The 26,794-nt window shown below is 50.8% G+C and overlaps 1 protein-coding gene across 4 annotated transcripts in view; it reads right to left on the bottom strand.

Moving 5' to 3' along the window:
- PIEZO2 (piezo type mechanosensitive ion channel component 2) overlaps positions 1 to 26,794 on the bottom strand; it is a gene marked incomplete at both ends in the record, with an annotated part of 338,656 nt that overhangs the window by 162,802 nt on the left and 149,060 nt on the right. For all 4 annotated transcript variants that reach the window (XM_080714289.1, XM_080714288.1, XM_080714290.1 and 1 more), the window contains one exon: positions 10,769 to 10,811. In XM_080714289.1, the coding sequence (XP_080570415.1) occupies positions 10,769 to 10,811 (43 nt within the window). The remainder of the gene's footprint in view (positions 1 to 10,768; positions 10,812 to 26,794) is intronic.

Raw genomic sequence — 26,794 nt, 5'->3', positions numbered from 1 at the left:
AGGAGGGAGGGGAGGAGGAAGGAGAGGAGGACAGGAAGAGGGAGAGGGAGGGGAGGACAAGGAGGAGGAAGAGGAAGAGGGAGGGGAGGAGGAAGGAGAAGACGAGGAGGAGGAAATGAGGAAAGAGACAGGAGAGAAGAGAAAGTATTTGTGGAGGAAGAAGGATTAGCCCCCAAATCTGAAATGAGCTTAAAGAAATCACAGTAGCCCAGCCTCACCACATCGGAGGCAACGGGACATTCTAAACAGCCGTGTCTGCACATTTGTAACGGGCGGCCATGACACGGGAGACGGAAGGAGCGGCAGGGCCTGCTTTGTGACAGCTCAGCATTCAAGAAGAAACGCTGCCGAAGGTCCTGGGGCCTGCTGCTGCGTGTCAGCAGAGGTCACCCGCTGGCCGCCCCTACGGGGGATTTCCCTGCTAGAAAAATTTATGGGCAGGATAAAATTAACAGAGCTGGATTCGGAGGAAAACGTTTTGTTTCTGTGTGAATCCCTCTGCTTGATGTTCTGGGAAAGCATGTTTTTATAGTTCAAGACCTATTACAAAGTATGGGATCATGGTTGGGTTACTGAGGGACTTTTTCCCAAACAAAGATTTGTTATTTTCATAAAACAACAACAACAACAACAACAACAACAACAACAACAACAACCAGTAACACCCCTGGCATGGTTGTGGCTCTTAGAGTTTCTGCGTCCGTATGTTTGAACAGTGCCTGTCAGTCCTGTCTGAAGACGTGAGCCTCCTGCCGCAGCGACGCCCCTGCAGCCGGCCCAGGCCAGCCCTGTCCCCACTCCCGTCCAGCTCCTCTGGCCCCGATTCGCCAGGAGTCCAGCGTGCTGCCCAGGCTCTCCCTTCGGGCCCAGCCCCACCTGCCTCTCCCCAGGGTGTCCTGCTCGCCGGGCTTCTGCTGCCGAGGACGCCAGAGACTTCCGGATGCGCCCCGCTTGCCTCCCCCTCGTGCTAAGCGGACGCTGCCTACCAGGGTCCTTATTTGATAAACGCCTCTCAATCGAGTTGTGCAGGAATCATCATTCTTTACAGCTGATCAGTTTGGTAGGGCTGAATGCTCAGTAATGGCTGTATATGCTGTAATAAATTTCTCATTTTAGCATGCAATCCGGCACTCGCAGGACACATTCTCTAGATGTCTCCACACCCACAGAGTGTCTAGGCACTGTTCTGACTGTTCTGGCTCCACGAAAGCTCCTTCCCCCTCCTCCCCCTTTCCTCCTCCTCTCCTCCTTCTCTTCTTCCTCCTCCTCCTCGCCTCCTCAGCCCCTCCTCCTTCTCCTCCTCTTCCTCATCCTCTTCCCCTCTTCTTCCTCCTCCCTTCTCCTCCTTAAGCCTTCCTCCTCTTCCTCCCCTTCCCCTCCTTGGCTCCTCCTCCTCTTCCTCCTCCCTTCCCCTCCTTGGCTCCTCCTCCTCCTCCTCTTCTTCCTCCCCTTCCCCTCCTCGGCCCCTCCTCCTCCTCTTCCTCCTCCCTTCCCCTCCTTGGCCCCTCCTCCTCCTCCTCTTCCTCCTCCCTTCCCCTCCTTGGCTCCTCCTCCTCCTCCTCTTCTTCCTCCCCTTCCCCTCCTTGGCTCCTCCTCCTCCTCCTCTTCTTCCTCCCCTTCCCCTCCTCGGCCCCTCCTCCTCCTCTTCCTCCTCCCTTCCCCTCCTTGGCCCCTCCTCCTCCTCCTCTTCCTCCTCCCTTCCCCTCCTTGGCTCCTCCTCCTCCTCCTCTTCTTCCTCCCCTTCCCCTCCTCGGCCCCTCCTCCTCCTCTTCCTCCTCCCTTCCCCTCCTCGGCTCCTCCTCCTCCTCCTCTTCCTCCTCCCTTCCCCTCCTTGGCTCCTCCTCCTCTTCCTCCTCCCTTCTCCTCCTTAAGCCTTCCTCCTCTTCCTCCCCTTCCCCTCCTTGGCTCCTCCTCCTCTTCCTCCTCCCTTCCCCTCCTTGGCTCCTCCTCCTCCTCTTCTTCCTCCCCTTCCCCTCCTCGGCCCCTCCTCCTCCTCTTCCTCCTCCCTTCCCCTCCTTGGCCCCTCCTCCTCCTCCTCTTCCTCCTCCCTTCCCCTCCTTGGCCCCTCCTCCTCTTCCTCTTCTTCCTCCCTTCCCCTCCTCGGTCCCTCCTCCTCCTCTTCCTCCTCCCTTCCCCTCCTTGGCTCCTCCTCCTCTTCCTCTTCTTCCTCCCCTTCCCCTCCTCGGCCCCTCCTCCTCCTCTTCCTCCTCCCTTCCCCTCCTTGGCTCCTCCTCCTCCTCTTCCTCCTCCCTTCCCCTCCTTGGCCCCTCCTCCTCTTCCTCTTCTTCCTCCCTTCCCCTCCTCGGCCCCTCCTCCTCCTCTTCCTCCTCCCTTCCCCTCCTTGGCATCTCCTCCTTCTCCTCCCTCTTCTCTTCCTCCTAGCTACACCCTGACTGTTCACTTTCTGCTTTGACACAGGGTCCCATTGGGTCTCTGAGGCGTCCTAAGCTGCCGCGGCTGGCCTTGAACCTAAACGCCGCAGTCAGTCTCCCCGGTACAGATGACAGGGGGACCTGCCCCGCGGCTGCTAACGGTACACAGATGTCTCTGTGCTGCATGTCCTGGGAGCCCGCAGTCCCTCGCCCCGCTTTACTGAGAGGCTTCTCTAACAAGAGCTGCGCCCCCGGGAGCCTTAGTTGGCAATGGCTAGCACAGGAGCGCCGGCACCCTAGGGCGGCTCCAGGCCCACCGGCTTCATGGTAGACAAGGTCGATGACCTCGTGCCGGTGGCTCAGGCGCCCCTCAGAGCAGGTGCAGGGCGGATTTGAGTGCCAGCGGGCTGTTCAAGGTCACGCCCAGGATGGATGGGGACACTCCCTTTGACTGGCAGGTTCACCTCCACCCTGTGCCCCTGGGCCACCAAAGAGGTTGGTTACTGTTGTTGCTAAACAACAACAACAACAACAACCACCACCACCACCACCACCACCCAGGGCTCACTCATAAAAGATCCTGGCCTCCCCAGAGACAGCAACAACCAGTACCCCTGGTGACGTGAGGTGGCAATCCAGAAGCCAGACAGAGAGCCACTAATGTTCCCCAGGACCACTTCTCCTCCAAGGAGTTAAACAGCTGATTTCTGGAGCGCCGGCAAAGCTGCGCGCTGGGTTTCCGGTGCCTGGGGAGAGGGCTTCCTGCGCCCACGGCCTGCGGTCGGCCGCGTCCATTAGTGTTCTAATGCAAAGGCACCGGCCGGCCTCGGGCCGCCGCGTTCAGCCCGCTGCGGAATTCGATTAAGTGTGCGGCTTTCTAAGTAACTACACTTAACTGGCAGATGAGAGTGCGGGGGCATTTTCAAACCCAAAGCTTTCTCATGGCGACCGAGCAAAGGAGACTTTCTCCCTGTTGATGGTGAGCGGGTCGATACGCTGCTGCTGGGCAGCCCTGAAGCCGGCCCCTCTGCTGAAAAGGCCTACTCTCAGTGAAGATAATGAATCGAATGGATTTCTTTTCTTTTCTTTCTTTTTTTTATTTTGTTGTTGTACTGGGGGTGGAACCCAGGGGCCTTCTACCTCTGGACTGTACTACCTGACCTATTTTATATTTTTCATTTGGAAACAGGGTCTCACTAAGTTGCTGAGAGCCTCACTCAGTAGCTGAGGCTGGCTTCGAACCCGTGCGATCCTCCTGTCTCTGCCTCCCAAGCGCTGGGATTACAAGCGTGCGCCACCACGCCCGGCTTATGCGATATTTTTAATAATTTTGTGCATGAAACAAAATTTCCAGGTGTGGAATTTTCCACTTTTATCGGTGCTGAAGAGTTTTCAATTTTGGAGTATTTTAGGTTTGGGATCTGGATTACAGATGTTCAAACCTTTATTTCCCCTTACTCTGGCTGCACTGAATTCTGGGTGGCTCACCTTCTCGAGAGGATAGGAGAGGTTTTTTTCTGCAGAGATCAAGTGGGGGAACTCTGGGCACCACAGGACACCCGTTCTGTTGGACATAGCAGTCGAGACCGCAGTGACCTGCTCCTACAAGGACAGCGGGCGCTGCGAGGGGACACCACGGCTCAGCGGGGCCCTGAGCACCCGGCACCCCCCAGGTCATCCCGCTTGAAACCCCAAGCAACAGAGAACCTGTGAGGGTGTCATTCCGAGAGCAAGAAAGAGTACCGATGTGTTGAGGAGCGATCAGAGGGGCCGGCTTCAGGGCTGCCCAGCAGCAGCGTATCGACCCGCTCACCATCAACAGGGAGAAAGTCTCCTTTGCTCGGTCGCCATGAGAAAGCTTTGGGTTTGAAAATGCCCCCGCACTCTCATCTGCCAGTTAAGTGTAGTTACTTAGAAAGCCGCACACTTAATCGAATTCCGCAGCGGGCTGAACACGGCGGCCCGAGTTTTTTTTTCTCTTTGCATGCGTCTCAGAGAGGCAAAAGGGAGAAACACCTGTCTTGATGTGAAAGAGTAGATATTCGGATTGTCGCTTCTAGCCCGCAGGCTTAGGACCTCGACTCGGAAACTTCAGAAGATACCGACACCTATAACGGGTATGCCTTCCCTTCTCCCACGGCCACATCTCACCGTGGAGGTGACCCTCAGAAAGCTGCCCCTGGACCTCCTTGTTCAGCATTTAGATCTCCAGAAATGACACTGATTTCTGTACCCAGCTGGTGAGTTGTGAAGCTGAAAATACTAACATTTAGTTGTACAATGACCAAGAAGCCCGTTTATTTTCTAGAGGAAAAGATGGCAGTCATTGAAATTTATTGAGAAGGGCAAATTCCATGAACTGAAGGATGTGTCAACAGAGCAAAGATGTGCCCAGATTTATTCAAAATGTCATCTGTTTATCAAATGTTTGCTGCTTCCTGTTTGCCAGTGGCCGGGCCTGCACTGGAGCAAGGGAACAAGACATAACCTCCTGAGCCTGCTACACACAGGAGCATACGCAGGACTGCACAGTACCACTGTGTCTGCTGCTTTATTCTAAAACAGACAGAAGGTGTTGGGAAGACAGAAGAGGGATGTTGAGGGTGGTGGTCTGGGGGCTTGGAAGAAGGTTCTGGAAGAAGGTGGGGGCAGGCAGGAACACTGAAATGTTCAGAAGGACCCACAAGGCGGGAACAGGAAAGCCAATGAAACCAGGCACATTAGTCAGCTTTCCATCAGTACAACAAAGCACCTGAGACCGTCCACGTTAGGAAGAAGAGGAGGTCTCTTTAGCGCCTGGTTTGGGAGGTCAAAGTCCAAGCCCAAGCGGGGGGGCCCACTGGTTTGGCCTCTGGTGGAGGCAGCCCTGCGGACGTCACTTGGCATCGGGCGGCAGTGGGGGAACGCATGCCAGGGTGGCACATTACATGTTAAACAAGAAGACGGAGACACAGGAGCCGGGCCGGGCTTCCACGATCACTCATTCCATCCAGAACTGCTCCATTCTGCCAGGAGGCCATGCCCGCCGTGGCCAAAGGACGTCCTACGTGGCTCTACTTCGAAGTCCCATCATCCCCCAAGATGGCGACCCTGGGACAAGCTGCCAACACGGGCACCTTGCGGGATGCTCAAAGCACAGGACGAGGCAGAAGGATGGGCGTTTCCTAACCCTTCCCTGACCAGACCGCAGCAGAGCGGGGGCTCACTCATTTCTTCTTAAGTCTAGCCATTTATTTATTTATTCATTTATTTACTGAGGCACTGAGGATAGAACCCAGGGACATTCTACCTCCGAGCTACGCCCCCAGTCCTACTTTTTATTCTCTGTTTTCAAACAGGGTCTCGCTGCCTTGCATAGGGCCTCACTTAGTCGCTGAGGCTGGCAGTGAGCCGCGATCCTCCAGTCTCAGCTTCCCACGTGCTGGGATCACAGGCGTGCGCCACCATGCCTGCTCACTTCGGCATCTCCTGCCCTCCTTGAACGTGTAGCAGTGTGGCACCTGGGAACTGTCAGCTGGAGTGACAGATGTCACCTCCAGTGCCAGTCTCCGAGCCGTCTGCACACCCAAGCAAGCCCATCAGCAGCACAGACCCCAGCCGACGAGTGTCGAGAGCCGTCCTGTGGCCCTTCCACGAGGCCGAAGGGAACGTTTGCTCTATTGGGCCACTGAGATTTGGGGCCATCTTAATGCCGAAGCCACCTGTGTATATAGGAAATACACAGGTGTCAATGAGTTTACACAGCCACCAGCCACCTGGCCGCGCTGTGTGTTACAGGCAAATACTCATAAGCTTAGAGAATCTGCCCAGAAAAGTGAGCTTCCTGATGGCAACAAAAATACATTAGCTACATTTGTTTTTCAATACTAAAACATTGTTTCTGAGCCAGGGCTGGTGGCTCACACTTGTAATCCCAGCATTAGGGAGGCTGAGACAGGAGGATCTCGGTTTGTGGCCAGCCTCAGCTACTTAGTGAGGCTCTCTGCAACTCAATGAGACCCTGTTTCAAAAAAATAAATAAATAAAAATAGGGCTGGGGATGGATCTCAAAGGTAGATGCCACCGGATTCCATCTCCAGTACCAAAAAAAAAAAAAAAAAAAACTTGTTTCTGTAATACGATGTCAGTGCTTCAGTACAAAGGGGGGCCCTGGGGGGGACAGAGGGGGCCGGAGCTACATTACACCATTTCCGTCCTGTGCACAACACACTCCTGTGATGAATCCTAAAATAATCTGACATCCCACAGAGGGGAGATAATTGTGTGCCAGTGAACTGCCCTGCCAGGGTGGATTCGGCCACCCAAACTGTAACAATGTGTATTTATTCTGAGACAATGTACAACCATAGACTTCCAGGAAGGAAGCAGGGACAGAGCTCAGGAGGTCTGGCTGTCAGCCCTGTGCAAGGAGGGCGGGGGCAGATTCCGGCCTTCCGCCCCGTCTCCTCCTGCGCCGCACGGGAAGCATGTACTTTCTTAGTTTTGGAGAGAGCTTTGAAGCTTAGCTGACTCAGTTACTCTCTCCTTTTACATGTGAACACTTTAAGATAATGTGCCAGCGAGCAGACAGGTGAAGAGACTTCAAAGGACACTGCGCCCGGCAGATCAATCTCTCTTCCGATGCTCTAAGGAATCGGATGGTGGTATTTAAGATACAGCGGGGATTTTCTTTAAGATGCAGATCAGATTAAACTTGACAAGGAATAAGGAAGTCCATACTAAAAGCCCAACTGACATGTTCTTTGCAACTGTAAATGTGCAATAAAGCCCAAAGATCAATATCTGTTTTATATTTTAAGACACTTAATGCAGATCACAGAATATTGTCTATTTTTAAATGAAAAACAAGGGGGTAGGCTGAGTGCAGTGAAGATACTGTAATCCCCGCACTAGGGAGGCTCTGATAGGAGGACTGCAGATGTGCACCAGCCTCAGCGACTTTACAAGACCCTTGGCAATATTGAGACGTTGTTTCAAAATAAAGAATAAAAAAGGGCTGGGGTAACTCAGGGGGAGAATGCCTCTGGGTTCAATAGCCAGAACTGAAAAAAATTGGGGTGACGTTGTAAGACACCTCAAAACCAGATGATCACCGCATACCCTCGGTGGACCTATAATCTAGATCCTGCCAGGGAGAAAGTTTGAAGGAGAGATGTGTCTCTCCATGTGTGCCTGTGTGGCACTTTTACTCACGCACACGTTTGCAAGCATAAAACTTTTAGTTGGAAGACATGATAACATGCAACTTATACTGTCTGGCTTTATCTAAAATAATCATAAAATGAGAATTGGCCGGGCGCAGTGGCGCATGCTTGTAATCCCAGAGCATTCAGGAGGCCGAGAGAGACAGGAGGATCGCGGTTCCCGGCCAGCCTCGGCTACTTAGTGAGGCCTTTTGCAACTCAGTGAGACCCTGTTTCAAAATAAAGAATAAAAAAATAGGGCTGTGTGTGTAGCTTAAAGGTAGAATGCCCCTGGTTTCAATCTTCAGTACTGCAAACATAAATAAATAAATAAATAAATAAATAAAATAAATGACATTAAGCTGGGCGTGGCGGCGCACACTTATAATCCCAGTGCTTGGGAGGCTGAAACAGGAGGATCACAGATTCACAACCAGCCTCAGAAAGGGAGAGACCTTCTGTAATTTAGCAGTCCCGTTTCAAAAATTAAAAAAGGTTGGGGGTATAATTCAGAGGTAGGATGCTCCTGGATTCAATCCCAAGTAAAACACACACACACACACACACACACACACACACACACACACACACACACACTAAACCAAAAGGAAAACACTGTTGAAATTAAATTTGAGATATGATCTCACAGGGAAGAAAAAGAATTTGAGACCACTGTAGCTTTTGGTCTTTGGACGGCGCATCCTTCATAGAATCTAAGTCAGGAAAGGGCAAATTTTAAAAACTTCATCCAGTCCTCTTGTTATTAGTGGTAATATTAGTATTATTTTAAAGATTTTTCATATATTTAAAATAACAAGTGAATTTTGTGTAGAGCCAAGATTGTCAGTGAAAAAAGAAAAGAAAAAAATAACACCAGAGAAGTTACAAGTCTTGTAAGGCTACATTTGAATTGGAAATGTTCTACGATTCAGCATTTATTTTTCCTAAAAATATATATTATTTTCCTAGCTCCATCTGTTGACAAGGCCCAGAAATAATGACACCCCAGAATTTATGAGCATCGCTAACTGTGGCTTCAAAACACCTTTCCTCACCAAAGAAAGCAAGGCCGTGTGGAGAAGCAGCTGGGTTGGGGAAATCTAGCTGAGTGAAAAACATGGGGACTCCCAAGACCTGTGGGTCTGCGTCACAGGAAGCTGCCCCTAAGGGCGGAGCGTGGAACATACATCTGAATTTACCTGACGCAGGGGATGCGATTGTAAACACCACCCCAAAAGGAATCCAGGACGGGGACACTCTGAGACAGACCACGGGCTCATCAAGCGCCCTGCGCACTCCTGTCTGGATTGCTCTGAATCTCACGGTGACAGAAGGGTACAGTGCACCGGTGAAAGTATTCTAAAAGAAAGCCAGTAGCCGGGCGTGGTGGGCACGCTTGTGATCCCATCATCTGGGGGGCTGAGACCGGAGGATCAGGGTTCACGGACAGCCTCAGCTGCTTAGTGAGGCCCTCTGCAACTCAGCGAGACCCGGTTTCAAAATAAAGAATAAAAAAGGGCAGGGGGTGTAGCTCGGAGGTCAAATGCTTCTGGGTTCCATCCCCAGAACCGCAAAAAAAAAAAAAAAAAAAAAAAAAAAAAAAGAATAAAAAAATAGGGCTGGGGGTGTAGCTTGGAGGTAGAATGCTACTGGTTATCATCCTCAGTACCGCATAAATAAATAAATAAATAAAGCCAGTGATGTAAAGAAAACCAGAATAAAGCCAAGAAGGTTTGGGAGCCCCGATTTAAATAAAGATACTTAAGGTGTGTAAGATGAGGTAAAAGACGAGGATTTTACTGGCTTGCTGATCCAGTCAAGAAAGTGACATTTTTGAGATGTTCAGGAGATCTATTTATCTATTTTTTGTGGTCCTGGGAATTGAACTCAGGAGCATTCTAGCTCCGAGTTACCGTTCAGCCCGCTTTTCTTTTTTTGAAACAGTCTCACTAAGCTGGGGAGGGCCTTGCTAAGTTGCCGAGGGTGACCGCACACCTGAGATCCTCCCGTCTCAGCCTCCCAAGCACTAGGATCGCACGTTGCACCACCGTGCCGGGCTCAGAAAGTTAAACACTGACTGGGTCTTTCTTCGTGTGGGATCTGAACCAGGGCGAGGGCATGCAAGGGAGGAACCACACCCCAGTCCTACTGACTGGGTCTTAACGGGTCCTAAGGATTTACTGCTATTTGTAGTATGCAGAATGAACAATGCCCATTTTTCTCAGAGGTGTGTGCTGACCTACAATGGAAAGCTTCAACATGCTGTCTGAGATTTTCTTTATCATTTTTCAGCCAAAGAGAAACAAAAAAAGTAGACACGGTGAATAGGACGGCGTCTTCCTGAGGCTGAGAAGGGTGCGCGTGGCTCTCACCGTTACCCTCCCTACTCTCGCCCGCACTCAAAATCCACACACTCTCAAAGAAGAATCGCGAGAACCACGCTTTGGGGGAGATTCCGCTGAGGTGAAGCCGCGCACCACCTCCCATTCTTTGTCTGCAGTGGCCCCGTGGGATCTGACGGTCCCAAGCTCCTCCATCAGTGACCTGAAGGGCTTCCTGTGAACTTTACTTGAAGGAACCTTCAAATAAATTAACAAATGAAGATGCTGGCACAGTGGGTCTGGTAAGGGCCTATTCTTTATTGCTACTGGAGAAATGATGTGCTTTAAAGCATTTTATAATTTCCTTGATATCCTCCCAGCCTAAGCACTGGGTGGGCATGACCCAGCACATTTTCAATACAATGAAAGGAACTGGTAAAAATATAGGGATTTCTTGTTTGTTTGTTTTTGTTATTCTGGTACTGGGAATTGAGACCAAAGGCATTTTACCTCCAAGCCACCTCCCCAGACATTTTTATTTTTTATATTTTAAACGGGATCTTGGTAAGTCACTGAGGGTGTCACTAAGTGTCTGGGGCTGGCCTTGAACCTGTGATCCTCCCGTGTCAGCCTCCCAAGTCCTGGGATTGCAGGCCTGGGCCACCACACCCAGCTTCAGTGTAATCTACATTTCCAGTCTGCATGTGGCAAGGACTTGGTACAGCAGAGCTCCAACTTAAAGACAAAGACACGTGAGGCTCCACGGGGAAAGAGAGAGCTTGCCAAGGGCACCTTGACTGAAAAAGCCCAAGAGGACAGACTCAGGACCCAAGGGTCACTGGGAGTGAGCTGGGCCGCCCCGGCTGCGAGTGCAGTGCTCGGCCCTGCTTACCTCTCAAAGCCAATCTGCCGGAAGGTCTTCTCCCACGTTGAGCCTGTAACAGAAGAGACACAGTCAGTACCCCGCCAGGGTCAGGGTGCTGGTCCTGTTGCCGCCCAGGCCTGCCAGATGCCTGGACTGACATGTAAGCGGAATGACTCGGTGTTCCCACAATGGCGTCCCTCCCCAACTCCAGTCTGCAGATGGCCCTTTATGTACTTTTTCCTTTTGTTTTTCAGGGACAACTGCATTTATTTATGGGCTGTAGGGTGATGTTTCTGTACATCGTGTAGGGACAGAAGCAGGGTAGTCGGCATCTTCGCCGTTACACACGTGATCATTTTGTGTGTGATGAAAACGTCCAGTGCTCCCTCTCTTGGTGTGTGTGGCGTATTGGGTATTGAACCAGGAGCAGAACCTCAGAACCGCTGACGTACAACCTTCACCCTATTTCTTTTCTTTTCTTTTCTTTTTTTTTTTTTTAGGGTCTCACTAAGTCGCAGAAGGCCTCGTTAAGTTGCTGAGGCTCTGAGACTGAGATCGTCCTCTCTCTGCCTCCAAGTACTGGGATTACAAGCATGCCCCACCATGCCCAGCCCAAAGTCCCATTTGTTTATGGTTTTAAATGTACGAGTGTGTCTGTCTGTGGAGCTAGAGAGCCGGAGGGGCACTTTACCTCTGGGCTATACCCCTAGCACTAGTTCATTTTCTGTTTTGAAACAGGGTCTTGCTGAGATGGCAAAGCTGGCCTCAAACATGCCCCCCCCCCCCGTATCTCCCTTTCAATTATAGGTGTGTACCACTGTGCCTGTGCTCCGTCCTCCAGTATTACATACCCTCTGATTGGTCACATTAGTTGCTTCACTATAGGGCCCTTTCTATAGCTCAACCTCTTCCTGTTGCCCTTTTCCTCCTAGTTATTGCTGATTAAGAGAAGTGTCTGATTTATATTTTCTGCGATATTTCTCTGTGCATGCTGCGTTGCAAGTACCGATCCCACTCTTGACGGTCCCAGTAGTGGCCTGGCTACTCAGTAGACTGATCCAGACCTCGCTGGCTCAAGCAGCGGCCTTGCCTCATGGGAGGCCCCAGGTCTAGTCTCGCTGGCCCCTGCACCGGTCTAACCCCTAAGCTGGCTTCGGTCCCGGCCTTGGAGGCCGCAGGAGTGGCCTTGCCTCACGGCAGGCTCCAATGCCGGCCTTGCTGGACCCAGCATCAGCCTCACCCCTCGGCAGGCTCCAATCCCGGGCTCAGAGGCCCCAGTACCAGCCTTGCCTCATGGCAGGCTCCGGTGCCGGCCTCGCTGGCCCCAGCACCGGCCTAATCCCTCGGCAGGTTCCGTTCCCGGGTTAGGAGGCCCCAGCACTGGCCATGTCTCACGGCAGGCTCCGATGCTGGCCTCGCCTCACGGCAGGCTCCGATGCTGGCCTTGCTGGCCCCAGTACCGGTCTAGCCCTTCGGCAGGTTGTTATCCTGGCCTCGGAAGCCCCAGTACTGGCCTTGCCTCACGGCAGGCTCCGATGCCGGCCACGCTGGCCCGATCACTGGCCTAACCCCTCAACAGGCTCTTATCCCGGCCTCGGATGTCCCATTACCGGCCTTGCCTCACGGCAGGCTCCAATGCTGGCCTCACTGGCCCCAGCACCGGCCTAACCCCTCGGCAGGCTCTTATCCTGACCTCGGAGGCCCCAGTACCGGCCTTGCCTCAAGGCAGGCTCCAATCCCGGCCTCGGAGGCCTCAGCACCAGCACCGGCCTTGCCTCATGGCAGGCTCCAATGCCGGCCTTGCCTCAAGGCAGGCTCCGATGCCGGCCTCGCTGGCCCCAGCACCGGCCTAACCCCTTGGCAGGCTCCGATCACGGATTTGGAGGCCCCAGTACCGGCCTTGCCTCAAGGCAGGCTCCGATGCTGGCCTCACTGGCCCCAGCACCAGCCTAACCCCTCGGCAGGCTCCGATCCCAGCCTCGGAGGCCCCAACACTGGTAATGCCTCATGGCAGGCTCCGATGCAGGCCTCACTGGCCGCAGCACCGGCCTAACCCCTCGACAGGCTCTTATCCTGGCCTCAGAGGCCCCAGTACCGGCCTTACCTCAAAGCAGGCTCCGATGCCGGCCTCACTGGCCCCAGCACCGGCCTAACCCCTCGGCAGGCTCCGATCCCGGCCTTAGAGGCCCCAGTACCGGCCTTGCCTCAAGGCAGGCTCCGATGCCGGCCTCGCTGGCCCCAGCACTGGCCTAACCCCTTGGCAGGCTCCGATCCCGGATTTGGAGGCCCCAGCACTGGTCATGCATCAAGGCAGGCTCCGATGCCGGCCTCGCTGGCCCCAGCACCGGCCTAACCCCTCAGCAGGCTCTTATCCTGGTCTCGGAGGCCCCAGTACCGGCCTTGCCTCACGGCAGGCTCCGATGCCGGCCTCGCTGGCCCCAGCACCGGCCTAACCCCTCGGCAGGCTCTTGTCCTGGCCTCGGAGGCCCCAGTACCGGCCTTGCCTCACGGCAGGCTCCGATGCCAGCCTCGCTGGCCCCAGCACCGGCCTAACCCCTCGGCAGGCTCCAATCCTGGCCTCGGAGGCCCCAGCACTGGTCATGCCTCAAGGCAGGCTCCAATGCCAGCCTCGCTGGCCCCAGCACCGGCCTAACCCCTCGGCAGGCTCTTATCCTGGCCTCGAGGCCCCAGTACCGGCCTTGCCTCAAGGCAGGCTCCGATGCCGGCCTCGCTGGCCCCAGCACTGGCCTAACCCCTTGGCAGGCTCCGATCCTGGATTTGGAGGCCCCAGCACTGGTCATGCATCAAGGCAGGCTCCGATGCCGGCCTCGCTGGCCCCAGCACCGGCCTAACCCCTCGGCTGGCTCCGATCCCGGCCTCGGAGGCCCCAGCACTGGTCATGACTCAAGGCAGGCTCCGATGCTGGCCTCACAGGCCCCAGCACCAGCCTAACCCCTCGGCAGGCTCTTATCCTGGCCTCGAGGCCCCAGTACCGGCCTTGCCTCATGGCGGGCTCTGATGCCAGCCTCACTGGCCCCAGCACCGGCCTAACCCCTCAGCAGGCTCCGGTTCCGTCCTCGGGGGCCCCAACACTGGCCTTGCCTCACGGCAGGCTCCGATGCCAGCCTTGCTGACCCCAGCACCGGCCTAACCCCTCAGCAAGTTCCGGACCCGACCTCGGAGGCCCTAGCACAAGCCTTGCATCATGGCAGGCTCCAATGCTGGCCTCGCTGGCCCCAGCATCGGTCTAACCCCTCTGCAGGTTCCAATCCCGGCCACGGAGGCCTCAGTAGTGGCCTTGCCTCACAGCAAGCTCCGATGTTGGCCACTGGCCCCGGCGCCCGCCTAACCCCTCAGCAGGTTCCGATCACTGTCTCTGTGGTTATTATTTCAAAGGTTCCAGTTGTAGTGTATCAGATCTCTGCCTCCCTGAATATTGGCCACTGGCATGGCCACTGCCTCCACCGTTTCAAATCCTTCCCAGGCTCTTTTTCCACTCTGAATGTTGTCCAGTGTTCCTAAGCATGCGTGATGGTAGCATTCAACATTTGGTGTAATTTCTCCAAAAAAATAAAATTGGTAAGATCCGGTTTCTGCTTCTCCTGAATACAAGTCTCCACCACCATCGCGGAGAACTCTTTCAACACCGCGTTTCTCCTTGGTCTCCGCTAAACTCTCTCCTTATATGTGATGTCTGAGATTCTTAACAATATAGAGAAATAGCAGTCCTCTTTCACGGCAAATTTTTCCATAAGGTCCAGTGCATTTAGATAAGTTTTGTGTGCATCTCCAGTGTCCTGGCATCCATAACGGCTTTCTTACCACCTCTCCGATATTTTTCTTTATCTTTTTCTGTTCTGGGCCCGGTTTCTCCAGGGGTCTGGCGTGCTACTCGCAGTTCGGCCCGGGGCCCAGAGTCCCGCGACCCGGGCCCCAGCTGGCGTGCCCCGCGCGCGACCCCTGCCCAGAACCCAGCATCTTACTGGGCCTGGTTTCTCCAGGGGTCTGGCGTGCTACTCGCAGTTCGGCCTGGGGCCCAGAGTCCCGCGACCCGGGCCCCATCTGGCGTGCCCCGCCCGCGACCCCCGCCCAGCATATGCACACATTTAAAGCAGACTTGATGGCAACGCTCTGACCCAGCAGAATTCCAATAGGCTCTGCTGGATGGGAGTGAAAGGCGTGACTCGGGCTAACTCGCCCAGGAATTTGCTTTGGCCTCCAGCCCAGGGAAGAGGGTGCCCCGTGGATCTGAGGCAGAACAATCAAGATCCCTATCACAGGCACGCGTGAAGAAAACTACCTTGGAGTCCTAGCAGTTAAGATACTGGCAGCGAGGCCACCAAAAACTGTTGGCCACCACCTGGCCTGGACTGCGAAGTGGGACCAGATGTGAGGAGCGGCAAAGGTTGGGGCGCAGGGAGGGCAGAGGGAAGGCGGCAAAACCGGGTACCTGCTCTTCCTTTGGGCTCCTTTTCCTTCCAGAGAGAAAAAAGAATCCTGAAAACTGAACTCCCCCTTGAGCTAATCTCCAGTCCTTTTCTTTTTGCTGTACTGGGGATGGAGCCCAGGGGCTTTCTACCTCTGAGCTACACACCCAGCCCTATTTTCTAGTCTTCATTTTGAAACAGGGTCTCAATGAGTTGCAAAGGGCCTCGCTAAGTAGCTGAGGCTGTCCACGAACCGGCATCCTCCTGTCTCAAACTCCCAAATGCTGGGATTCCAAGAGCACGCCAGTACGCCCGGTTCAGTCCTTTACTTTTTTAAAATTTTTTTTTTTTTTTTTTGGTGGTACTGGGGTTTCTGGAAGCCCTTCTACCTCCGGGCTATACTCCCAGACCTATTTTTACATTTTTATTTGGAAACAGGGTCTCCTAAACCAGCGCGCGCGGCTGGCTTCGAACCTGCGCGATCCTCCTGTTTCTGCCTCCCAAGCGCGGGGATTACAAGCGTGCGCCACCACGCCCGGCTTACTTTTTTTAAATTTTGAAACAAGGGCTCACTGAGTTGCTGAGGCTGGCCTCAAACTGGTGATCCTCCCCTCTTGGTCTCCCATGTCCTGGGATTCCAGGTATGTGCTGCCACGCCCAGCTGTGTCTTTTAAATTTATCTATATTTCATTCTTTTCCAGATCCCCTCAACATTTTCCCCAAATGTTTATAGTTGAAAAAAATTTTTTTTCTAAATAGACTCGGTTTGCTATCAAGATAAAATTTTTAGAAAAGGATTTTTCTTATGTCCTACTATTAGACTCTTTGAATATGGATCTTTCATTAAGAAAAGCCACAGGGAGGGAAGTGCGTGAGCTGTGTGAGTGTGTGTACGTTTTAATCACAGTGACCCTCACTGTGACTCACACTTGCAATGCACTAATAAGTTAAAAAAAAAATTAAAAGGCCCTAGCTTTCGGTTTCTGAGAAATGCAAACTCACTCAAGCAGGGAGGGCAAGTTAAAAATTTTTGGTAGCCGGGCGTGGTGGCGCACGCTCGTAATCCCAGCACTCGACAGGAGAATCGTGGTTCCCGACCAGCCTCAGCTACTCAGTGAGGCCCTTTGCAAGTCAGTGAGACCCTGTTTCAAAGTAAAGAATAAAAAATAGGGCTGGGGGTATAGATCAGAGGTAGAATGCCCCTGGGTTCCACCCCCAGTACCACAAAAAAAAAAAAAAAGTTTTTGGTGAAAGACGTCCACTTCCCTTAGAATAAATATTACTGCGCCACTCAGGCAACATGGCGACTTCGTTCTGTTCACTAAAAGTCAACTTCCGTAACAGTCTGAGGCTCCTGCAGCCCATCCTCAGTCCATCGCTCTTGATATTTTCCTAACCATCTTCATGTGTGAGGTATGGGACTGGATTGGTTAAAATATGGTTTCTGCCCTTAAACCCCACACACCCTAGAGCTTTAGGCTTTTCTGCCTTTTGTGAGCACTCAGTCACGAAGAAACGAGATACACTTGGTAAATGGAAGCGACGGGTCCAGATCTTCTGGCAGCAGGAACGTTTCTGGCAGCTCGTTATTCACTAACTGGGGATTCCTTTAAAGCCATTAACCACGCTTTACATGGTAAGGCAATATTGTTCTCCTTGGCCAGAGCAGCCCGGCCCGGAGCGAGAAGCAGAGAAAAGAAAAGTAGCTGGCGAGTTCCTCGACTGAATGCTTCGAAAATGAGATTTCCATGAGGCCCTTAGCTGGGGTTTCGCTGTCTGCAATACTAGCTACCCTGTGCTAAAAAATATTTAATGGAAAGTTTCAGAAGCGAATGATTCATGCGGTTTAAAGAACTTACTGCAGTGTATTGGAATGACTGTTCTGCCTTATTAGTAGTTACTGTTCTTAATTTCTACATTAAGCTTCATCACAGGTGTGTGTGTGGAGGAGAATACACAGTGTCTCTGCGGCTCAGCACCACTGCAAGTTCAGGCATCCGCTGGGAACACACTCCCTGTGCGTAAGAGCAGAGCGTACAACAACTCTCAGAAGCCAGGAATGGGGAGCTAGGGAAATGCATGCAGTGCATCAGAGCTTTCTTTTTCCTTTCCAATCATATATTAGTCATTAGAAACAATGAATTAGGACTTTTCGTTTCTCTTTGTGTGTGTGTGTGGTACTAGGGATAGAATCCAGGAGGGTTCTACCTCTAAGCTACACTCTCAACCCTATTTGATTATTTATTTTTGAAACAGGGTTTCACTAAATCGCAGAGGGTCTCACTAAGTAACTGTCTCAGTTCCCAAGTTCTGAGATTGTAAGAGAAAATCGACATGCCTGGCTATGATTCTTCACCTTTAAAACTGCCCTTTGCCTGGCGTGGTGGCGCACACTTGTAATCCCTGCACTCGGGAGGAGGAAACAGGAGGATCGCGCAGGTTCGAAGCCAGCCATGCTGGCTTGAGACGCTGTTTCCAAACAAAAATATGAAAAAATAGGTCTGGGATTGTAGCCCGGAGTTAGACGGTCTTCCAGGAACCCCAATATCACCAAAATAAATAAATAAATAAATAAATAAATAAATAAATAAATAAATAAAAAATAAAAACTGCCATTTCCAGGGGTAATATGAAAGCCTGTAGTTCCAGTCCTTGGACGTCCGAGACAGGAGGACCTCAGGTTCCTGAACAGCCTTGCCAATTTAGCAAGACCTTCGGCAATTTAGAGAGGCTTTGTCTCAAAATAAAAATTAAAAAGGGCTAAGGGTATAGCTCACAGGCGGCATCCCCTGGGTTCAATCCTTAGTGACAAGCCAAACAAAAACAGCTGCTTAGTGATGCACTCTGCAATTTAGCAAGACACGTTCAAAATAAAGAATAAAAAATAGTGCTGGAAGGTAGCGCGGAGATAGAATGGCCTTGGGTTCCATCCTCAGTACCACACACAAAAAAAAAAAAAATTAAAAAAAAGAGAAGGAAGAAAGCAGTGTGCTTCACAGCACCAATGCTGGATCCACAGAACTGAAACCCAGAGTGGAAGCCACCGCGCAGAAGCAGAGACCATCCCTGGGCCGGAACAGAGCAGCCAGCGCGGGCTCACCTGTGTGGCTCGGGGACAAACACCTGCAGCGTCCTCAGCACTGACATGCCAGGAGCCCGCGGGGCCTGTCATGCCAACGCTGTGACGTTTTCCTACTAGAAAATTATATCGGCAATTGCTCCTTTACAAATGAAGAAAGCTCCAGTTCTCCATTCTCCTCCCCTCTTCTCATCCATCCATCCATCCATCATCCGTCCATCCATCATCCATCCATCATCCGTCCATCCATCATCCAATATAATGCTCTACCTGGCTATGTGAGATACTGGTATGTTATGATACTGGGAGGCCCTCCCGAGGCGCAGGACCACTGGTGGGCTTCCCAGCCCCAGAAACCAGGAGCCAAAGAAACCTTTATTCTCTCTAAATGATTCAGCCTTAGCTGGGTATGGTGGCATGTATATCTGCAATTCCAGTATTTGGGAGGCTGAGGCAGGAGGATCACAGTCTGGAGGCCAGCCTTAGCAACTTAGTGAGATGCTGATTGAAACTAAATTAAGCTGTGGGTATAGCTCCAGGACGGGGCGCCCCTGGGTTCAATTCCTAATATCAAAGGAAAAATAAAGAAAATCACCCAGTCTGTGGTATTTAGTTCATCAGGAAATGGGCAAAGATCCTTTTCTTCATTTTCCTTCCCTCCTCCTTCCTATCACTTGGCTTCCATCCCATCTGGTTATTATGGAAGTGAGTGGTCTTAGCCCCAAAGCATGATGTGTACGGTTATTAACTTGAAGCACGGAAGGCCTGTGGGTGGCGTTGCTGCCATCAAACCCCTCTCTACATGGTCTTCCACCTGGACAGATGGACCTCAGTGCCACTGTCTGCTGTCTCTGGCCCTCCGCGCGCACAGCAGGAGTTCCCTCCTGGCAAACACTTGCGCCAGATGTCCTGCACGCAGGCAGGTGTAACCTTTGAATGGGGATGATTAATTTTTATTTCTTCTAATTTTTTGGTAGTAGTGGTTCAAACAACTGGGGGCTTCATGTGTTACTTGAAAACAGACCTGTGAGTTCTAATAAGGGCTCTGCTTCTGGTTGCCCATATTTTCTTGTTACATTTAGGGCTTTCTCTCTCTTTAATGTAATGAAAGAGGTTTTCCTTTCTTCTTCTCCTTCTCCTTCTCCTTCTTCTCCTTCTCCTTCTCCTTCGTCTCCGTCTCCGTCTCCGTCTCCATCTCCATCTCCGTCTTCTCCTTCTCCTTCTCCTTCTCCTTCTTCTGGTGGCACTGGGATTGAATCCAGGGGCATTCTACCTCCGAGCTACATCCCCAGTTCTGTTTTATTTTTATTCTGAAACAGGGGTCTCACCAGGTTAACGAGCATCTCGGTACTCCTAGAACCTGTGGTCCTCCTGTCTCAGCTTCCCAGGTACTGGGATTAAGGCATGTGTCACCACACCCAGCTAAATAAGGAGCTTTCAACAAGTTCTTTTTATTCTGTAGTTTGACTTTTTAATAAATGCCATCATCAGAGGAGCAAACATCTCCGTCCTCATGGTATAAACAGGCTGCTTCCTCACTGTGTCTAGCCACTGATAACTTCTATCAGCCATGCCTTCAGTCGATTTACAGCTCAATTTCAACTACAGGAAAAAGAAGGAACTTGATTTTTCCTATAGGGTTCATAATACAGTGGTACAACTGATGGTCAACAGAGGCAGAGCTTTTCCTCTCTGGGCAGTTTCCCACCAAGCCTGTCTCAGCCACTGAAAACTGCTGGAACGTGGACCTGTGCCTCTGTTTTTTCAAAATATCCACCAGAAAAGGATTAATAACTCACAAAAAGTGGTGGGGTTTTGCCAGCATATTCCTGTAAAAAGAGAAGTCTTCATATACCACTGACGCTGCCAGGCAGCGGAACATGCAACCTGGCACAGAAATTGGTGACGAAACACTGGGTATCAGGAAATTATGCCATGCATTGCTTTACCAGCAGACGCTGCACTGACCTCACTTTTTAACTCTTGAAAGGAAAAGGTTTCCGTAACAGTGAGAGGACCCAAGACTTTCCCATACCTCAAACACTAAATAGACCATGATATTTTAAGAGAAAGATCAATTTTCCTTCTTGATTGGCCAACAGTGATGTTTTACTTTGCAAATATGCAGACAATCTTAGCTGAACCCACGGAAGCTGGCTCTTCCTGAGAGCACGCATCCAGCTGAGGTCTGCTCCCCGCCGGCGGGCGGCTCCATGCTGCGGGTGAAACATGGATGCGACACACTCGGGATTCTCCAATCCCAGTTAACAGATAAGATTAAAAATAAGAATATAGAGAAGGCCAGGCACCGTGGCGCGCCTGGAATCCCAGGATTTGGGAAGCCAAGACAGGAAGATGACAGATTCCAGGACAGCCTCAGCAACTTTGCAAAACTTTGTTTCGAGATAAAAAACAAAATAGGGTTGCAGATGTAGCTCAGAGGCAGAACACCGCTGGGTTCAATACCCACCACACACACAGACACACACACACACACACACACACACACACACACACATACGAGCAGGGAAAAATAATTTACCATCCATTAGTTATTGGATTTCTTTATTAAATAACTTCTACTATTTTTATAAACACGACTTTCACTCCTACCTGGAATGCTTATGTTATAATGTCCACTCCCTTCTAAAGTGGCCTTTAGTGTCTACATGGCAAGCCCTTAGGGTATATGGTAACAGTTAGTAGATCCACACTCCGCTGACCACTCCACTTCCCCGATCAGTTCCCCCATAATAAGCTTTAATTGCCTATGAATTTACCTAAAGTGCATCGTTACGTCATAAGGGAAGACAGTCAGGACTCATTGGTCTTGCTAACCAACATGCCGGAAGACAGAGAATGTATTTCAATGGTGTGCTTTTCAAATTGAACAGATTTATGTTTTTCCATATTTGTCAAATTACTGAGGTGGTGGCATACACTTGTAATCCCAGCATTTGGGAGGCTGAGACAGGAGGATCACAGGCTCACAGATGGCCTTAGCTACGTAGTGAGGCCCTTTGCAACTCAGTGACACCCTGTTTCAAAAGAAAAGAATGAAAAATAGGGCTGGGGGTATGGCTTGGAGGTAGAATGCCCCTGGGTTCCATCCCCAGGACTGAAAAAAAATGAGGTCATTACAACATGAATATACTAAAAATATATTACTTTTGCATCACGTGCAAGTCACCTACATTCGCACCTTCATGGAAGAATCAGGGGCCATCCTATTCTGAATCCTTACTGACGATAGGAGGTAATTCTTCCCACATGCGTGGACGTAGCCACGTAACCACTTCAGTGCACACAGGAGCCCACCCTGCTCGGTCCTGTGCGCACTTCATGGTGAGGTTTGAGACCAGCATTCAGTAAGAGAAGAATCTATCTTGTGTGCCAGGTGTGGTGACACACCCTGGTAATCTCAGTACTTGGGGGGCTGAGACAGGAGGATCGCGGGTTGGAGACCAGCCTCAGCAACTCAGCAAGGCCCTCGGCAATCTAGTGAGATGCTGCTTCCAAATAAAAAATAAAATCGGTCTGGAGATGAAGCTCAGAGGTAGAACACCTCTGGTTTCAATCAATCCCCAGTACAGCATGTGCGTGAGTGTGCATGCGCTCCACCCCCCTCTCTCTCTCATCTAATTTCTTAAGTACAAGGCCCTAGCAGGGCAACCCAAAAGTCTTCCCCTTGGAGAATACACATAGGTCATAGGACTCTAACACTTCATGAACAACTGTGACCAGAGGCCAGTACAGCAGCGGTAAGGCCTGGATTTTAGTAGAAGACTAGGCAGAAAATCGAACTAAGAAAAAGGAGAGGGCACCAGGAACTTGGCATTTTTTTTTGTACTGGGAAGATTGAGCCCAGCAGTATTATTCTACCTGCAAGCTGCACCCTCAGCCTCATTTTATTTTTTACTTTGAAAGTAGGTCTCACTAAATAAATTTATGAGGCTGGCCTCTAGCCCGTGGTCCTCCCGTCTCAGCTTCCCAAGCCCAGGGATTATAGGCGTGTCCACCACGCCCAGCTAAGAACCAGACATTCTCATTTTCATATTTCACAACATCTTTTTAGTTTTATTTGTGGCAGTGGGGATGGGACCCAGGGGCATTTTGAAATAGGGTCTCACTGAGTTGCAAAGGGCCTCACTAAGTAGCTGCGGCTGTCCGGGAGCCTCCCAGAGGTTAGGATTACAAGCGTGCCCACCATGCTTGGCCGTCACAACATCTTTATGTGCTCACATTTAACTTACATGTTCTTATTTTCTGGGCGTCAAGCACAAAGCGTTTCAGTTAGTATCATTGGGGTAGGACCTGGCTCCTCCTCTCGCTAGTCTGTGACTGCGAAGAATACTGCATTCAGGATGCTAATCGCCCTCTGGTCCAGCATAAAGGAGGAACCTGGCATGTCACCAGCAGAGGGCAACGATTCCACATTTGCAGGTAAATTAGACGCTGCAGATTTGCAGCTGAGTCGAGGTATCTCTAGAATAAACATCTACACCATCTTCACATGGATGCCATGAGAATAAGGCCTCGAAGCACCTACGTCTGACACAACGGCAGATAGCGGGTTAATGGCAGCTGTCACTAGGACAAGGTCTTTCAGCGAGGTGTTGAGGGGCACACCTGTGATCCCAGTCTTAGGAGGCTGAGACAGGAGGATAGAAGGTTAGAGACCAGCTTCAGTAACTTGGTGAGGCCCTCGTCAACTTAGTGAGACCCTGCTTCAAGAGATAAAATGGGGCTGGGGGTGTTAGCTCAGAGGTAGAACGATGCCCCTGGGTTTAATCCCAGGCACCATGAAATAAACAAATAAATAGATGTCCTCAACTATAGGCAGTGCTCAGGAGCTTCAAGACACTAATTATACAAAATCACCATGGCCCAATTTCCCTTTTAAGCCCCCCCCCCACACACACACACACGCATAGGCATGCATTAAAATGTTCAGAAGCTGGGCGTGATGGTTCACACCTGTAATCCCAGTACTTGGGAGGCTGAGACAGAAAGATTGTAGGTTTGAGGTCAACTTAAGCAACTTAGCCTCTATATTAAAATCAAAATCAAAAGGGCTATTGTAGGCCAGAGGCAGAATGCCCCTGGTTTCAATCTCTAGTACCAAAAATAAATAACACAGAACATCAAATTATAGACATAAGCTCTAGCACTGCGGCCCTTGTTTTGTGGGTTGAATTCATCTACGTTGTGTATATACTTTTACTTTTAGTGTGTTTGCCGAAACATTCCTAAAATTAGCTTACGGGAAATCCATGAAAAGCATATTAAAGGCAAATCCATTAAAAACTTCATTTAAACTTAAGCCATTCATAAAGAGCTTACCAAGCTTCTGAAAATATTAACATTGGTGTTTCTAAGGTTTTCCCTTAAAGATGCACGTGAGAAGGGAGAACACACCCCGCTGACAGGAGGGCTCTGAGCTCACTTGCGTTTTCCAGTTAAAGCACACGTGTAATCCTAGTACTTGGGAGGCTGGGACAGGAGGATCGCAGATTTCAGGCCAGCCTCAGCAACTCAGTGAGGCTGTGTTTTAAAATAAAAATAAGGCAGGGGTGTAGCTCAGAGGTAGAACACCCCTGGACTCAATCCTTAGTATCAAACACGAAAAAAATCACTTGTATGATTTTGAAAAGAAAAAGAAAATTCCGATTTCTCATTTGCCACTCTAGACTGCCAGCCAGGGTCACAGTGGAGGGCTCTTGGTCTCATGGGGCAGGGGGCTTCCTTCTTTCGGTGCCTCGAGGAAGCGTCTTTTATGGGCCTCACAATGACTTGGTCTGGCTTCCTTAACATGGACTGCAAACTCCCCACAGGCGGATGCACAGGTGATGCTCACACTTCAAAATTAAAATTCAACTGTCCAGTAACACTTGGGCACGACATGGGGAGCTTGGTAAGACAGGGGGCTCATGGCGCGTGTTTAGTTGAGACCAACAAGAACGGCCCAGTTCTTGGCTTCCCTGGACAAGGGTCAAATGCAAAATTCAGACAAAAGGTCACCAAGCTTATTTATGGCATGGGGTCCGGGTAGTCCATAGGTCTTCTTGCTGAATGCAAAGATAAAGACATTAAGTATAGAGTCAAACATACATATGTATTATTAAATGTGTTTGGAAAATCCTCATCTGCCATCTGTCACACATTCAAAAGCGTAGTTCTTAAGATGGACTTATTCCTGCATATACTATATAGCTCTCAATGACATTATTATTATTGTTGTTGTCGCTGTTATTATTATTTTGTGCTGGGGACTGAACCCAGGAGCGTTCTACCTCTGAGCTACACCCCAGCCCTTTTTATCTTTTACTTTAAAACAGGGTCTTCCTAAGTTGCTGAGGGTCTAGTTAAGTTCCTGAGGCTGGCTTGGAATCTGCAATCCTCATCTAAATTTAATTATAGGTGTGGGCTGCCATGCCTGGCTCACTCTATAATTATTTTAATTAACTTTGTTCTTAAATGTCAGGTATTATCTTGGGGGTAAAATTCTGTGAATAGTGCTGCACTGTCCAGTTGACTGAAGTGTCCGTAAGTGGATAAGCGGGTAAAGAAAACGTGGTACGTATGCACAGTGGAATACTACTCAGCCACGGAGGACAAAAATCTGTCATTTGCAAGGACACAGATCTACCTAGAGGCTACAATGTCAGGTGGAATGAGTTGGTCTCAGGAAGACAGGTGTCTCATGATTCCAACAATGTGTAGGATCGAAGAGAGAGTGGAGCCCAAGTCAAGCAGGACAGTAGTTACCAGAGCTGGGGAAGGTAGAGGAGAAAGGGGAGTGGGACGCATGGGTCAGCGAGTACCAGGACCGAGCGGACGGGAGGAAGACGCAGGGGTGGCAAAGGCGGCTGTCCCAGCTTCCTAGAGACACGATTCAGCCGGGCCTGGTGGCACACGTGCCAGTCCAGTACTCGGGAGGCTGAGGCAGAAGGCCAGCCTCAGCTACTTAGGGAGGCCCTCAGCAATTCAATGAGACCTTGTTTCAAAGTAAAAAATAAAATCAGGGGCTCAGAGATAGAATACCCAAATCCCCAGTACAGAATATTCAATCCCATAATCAACAAAACGGATCAGGAAAACACAACTCAACTGATCACTGTGTTTACTGAGATTTTTACTGTAGAGGACTAAGACACCACCTATAGGGTTAAAGGCGCCGTTCTTGGCTGGGCGTGGCGGTGCTCACGTATAGACCCAGCCACACCTGAAGCAGAGGCAGGAGGATGCTTGAGTCCGGAAGTCTGAGAACAGACTGAGAAATATAAGAAAACTGAGACCGTGGAAAGGAAAAAAAAAGAGAGAGAGAGAGAAAGAGAGACAGAGAGACAGAGAGACAGACAGAGACAGAGAGGAAAGCCCGCCCTGCCAACATTGCCTTCCTCGGGTGCCTGTGGAAAGCCAACCCTGCAGCCTGCCTGCTCCCCAGGCGTGGTCCCCAGGAACGCGGCAGAGCCCCGGCTTGTCCTGCTTCTTGCCTGGACCGCACAGGAGGCCCAGGACTCCGGGATGCTCTTCCCTGTGCTCTTCCTTTTCACCCCTGGGACCTGCAGCCCATTTTCCAAGCATTGTTATTTGATTTACCTTTTAGTGACCCTCTCAAAAGTCAAGAATTTTTTTTTTTTTTTTTTTTTTTTGCAAAGACACCTTTGGAAGCTTGAGTTGTTGGCCCATGAAAGCACCTTTTCTGGGGCGGGAGGGGGGGGCTCTGATTTACACAGAAATCTCAAAGGGGTCAAGAGTGAACAGGCAGGTTTCCAGTTGCACACAGAGGAAGCAGCGCTGTATGTACGTGCAGATGTGTCAGTGTGAACCTCACTACAGTGTGTAATGGCAATGTACCAACAAAAAATAAATCAAAAGGTAAAATAAACTGGGCACCGTGGCGCATGCCTGGGAGGCTGATCACGAGTTCAAAGCCAGACTCAGCAACTTAGCAAGACTGTTTCAAAATTAAAATATAAAGAAATAAAAATAAATAGGGCTGGGGCTGTAGCTAGGGGGTAGAATATCCCTGGTTTCAAGACTCAGTACCACAAATAAATACAATAAATGAAAGGAAATTTTGAAATGAATAAATACATAAAGGAGAGGGGCCAGAACAGGCCAGAGCGGGGCAGGGACCCGGCTCCGCACCCGTGGCCTCTGCAGAGCCCTGCTGAGCACGCGTGGTCATGGCCAAGACTTTCTCTAGAATCTTGCTCTTTCCTGATAAGTGCTGCCAACATTACGTTCGCTGGTGAGAATGTCTGACTTGTCTCTTGCAAACGCCGGGCTCCCTGGGATTTCAATTGGAACCAGCTGACAAGCAGCCCCTCTACCTTTAAAGCGGGCGGCGCACTTCCAACCTTTGGAAAGGCTCTCCTCCATGCCTCTGCCAGCTCTGAGCCTGTGGCAGCCCCTAAGCCGGAGGTGGCGCGTCTCGGCTCTGCTGTGGTGTGTTTCCAAAGCGCAGCTCCAGGGGGCTGAGCAGCGCTTTGCTGGGGCTGAAAACTTCCCACACCCCGCTTACCGTACTTTGTACCGCAA

Source organism: Muscardinus avellanarius (assembly GCF_963383645.1).
Source record: "Muscardinus avellanarius genome assembly, chromosome: 17".
NCBI classification, from domain to species: domain Eukaryota; kingdom Metazoa; phylum Chordata; class Mammalia; order Rodentia; family Gliridae; genus Muscardinus; species Muscardinus avellanarius.
Note: the sequence above shows the minus strand (reverse complement) of the source record. Positions and strands in the feature narration are given on the sequence as shown.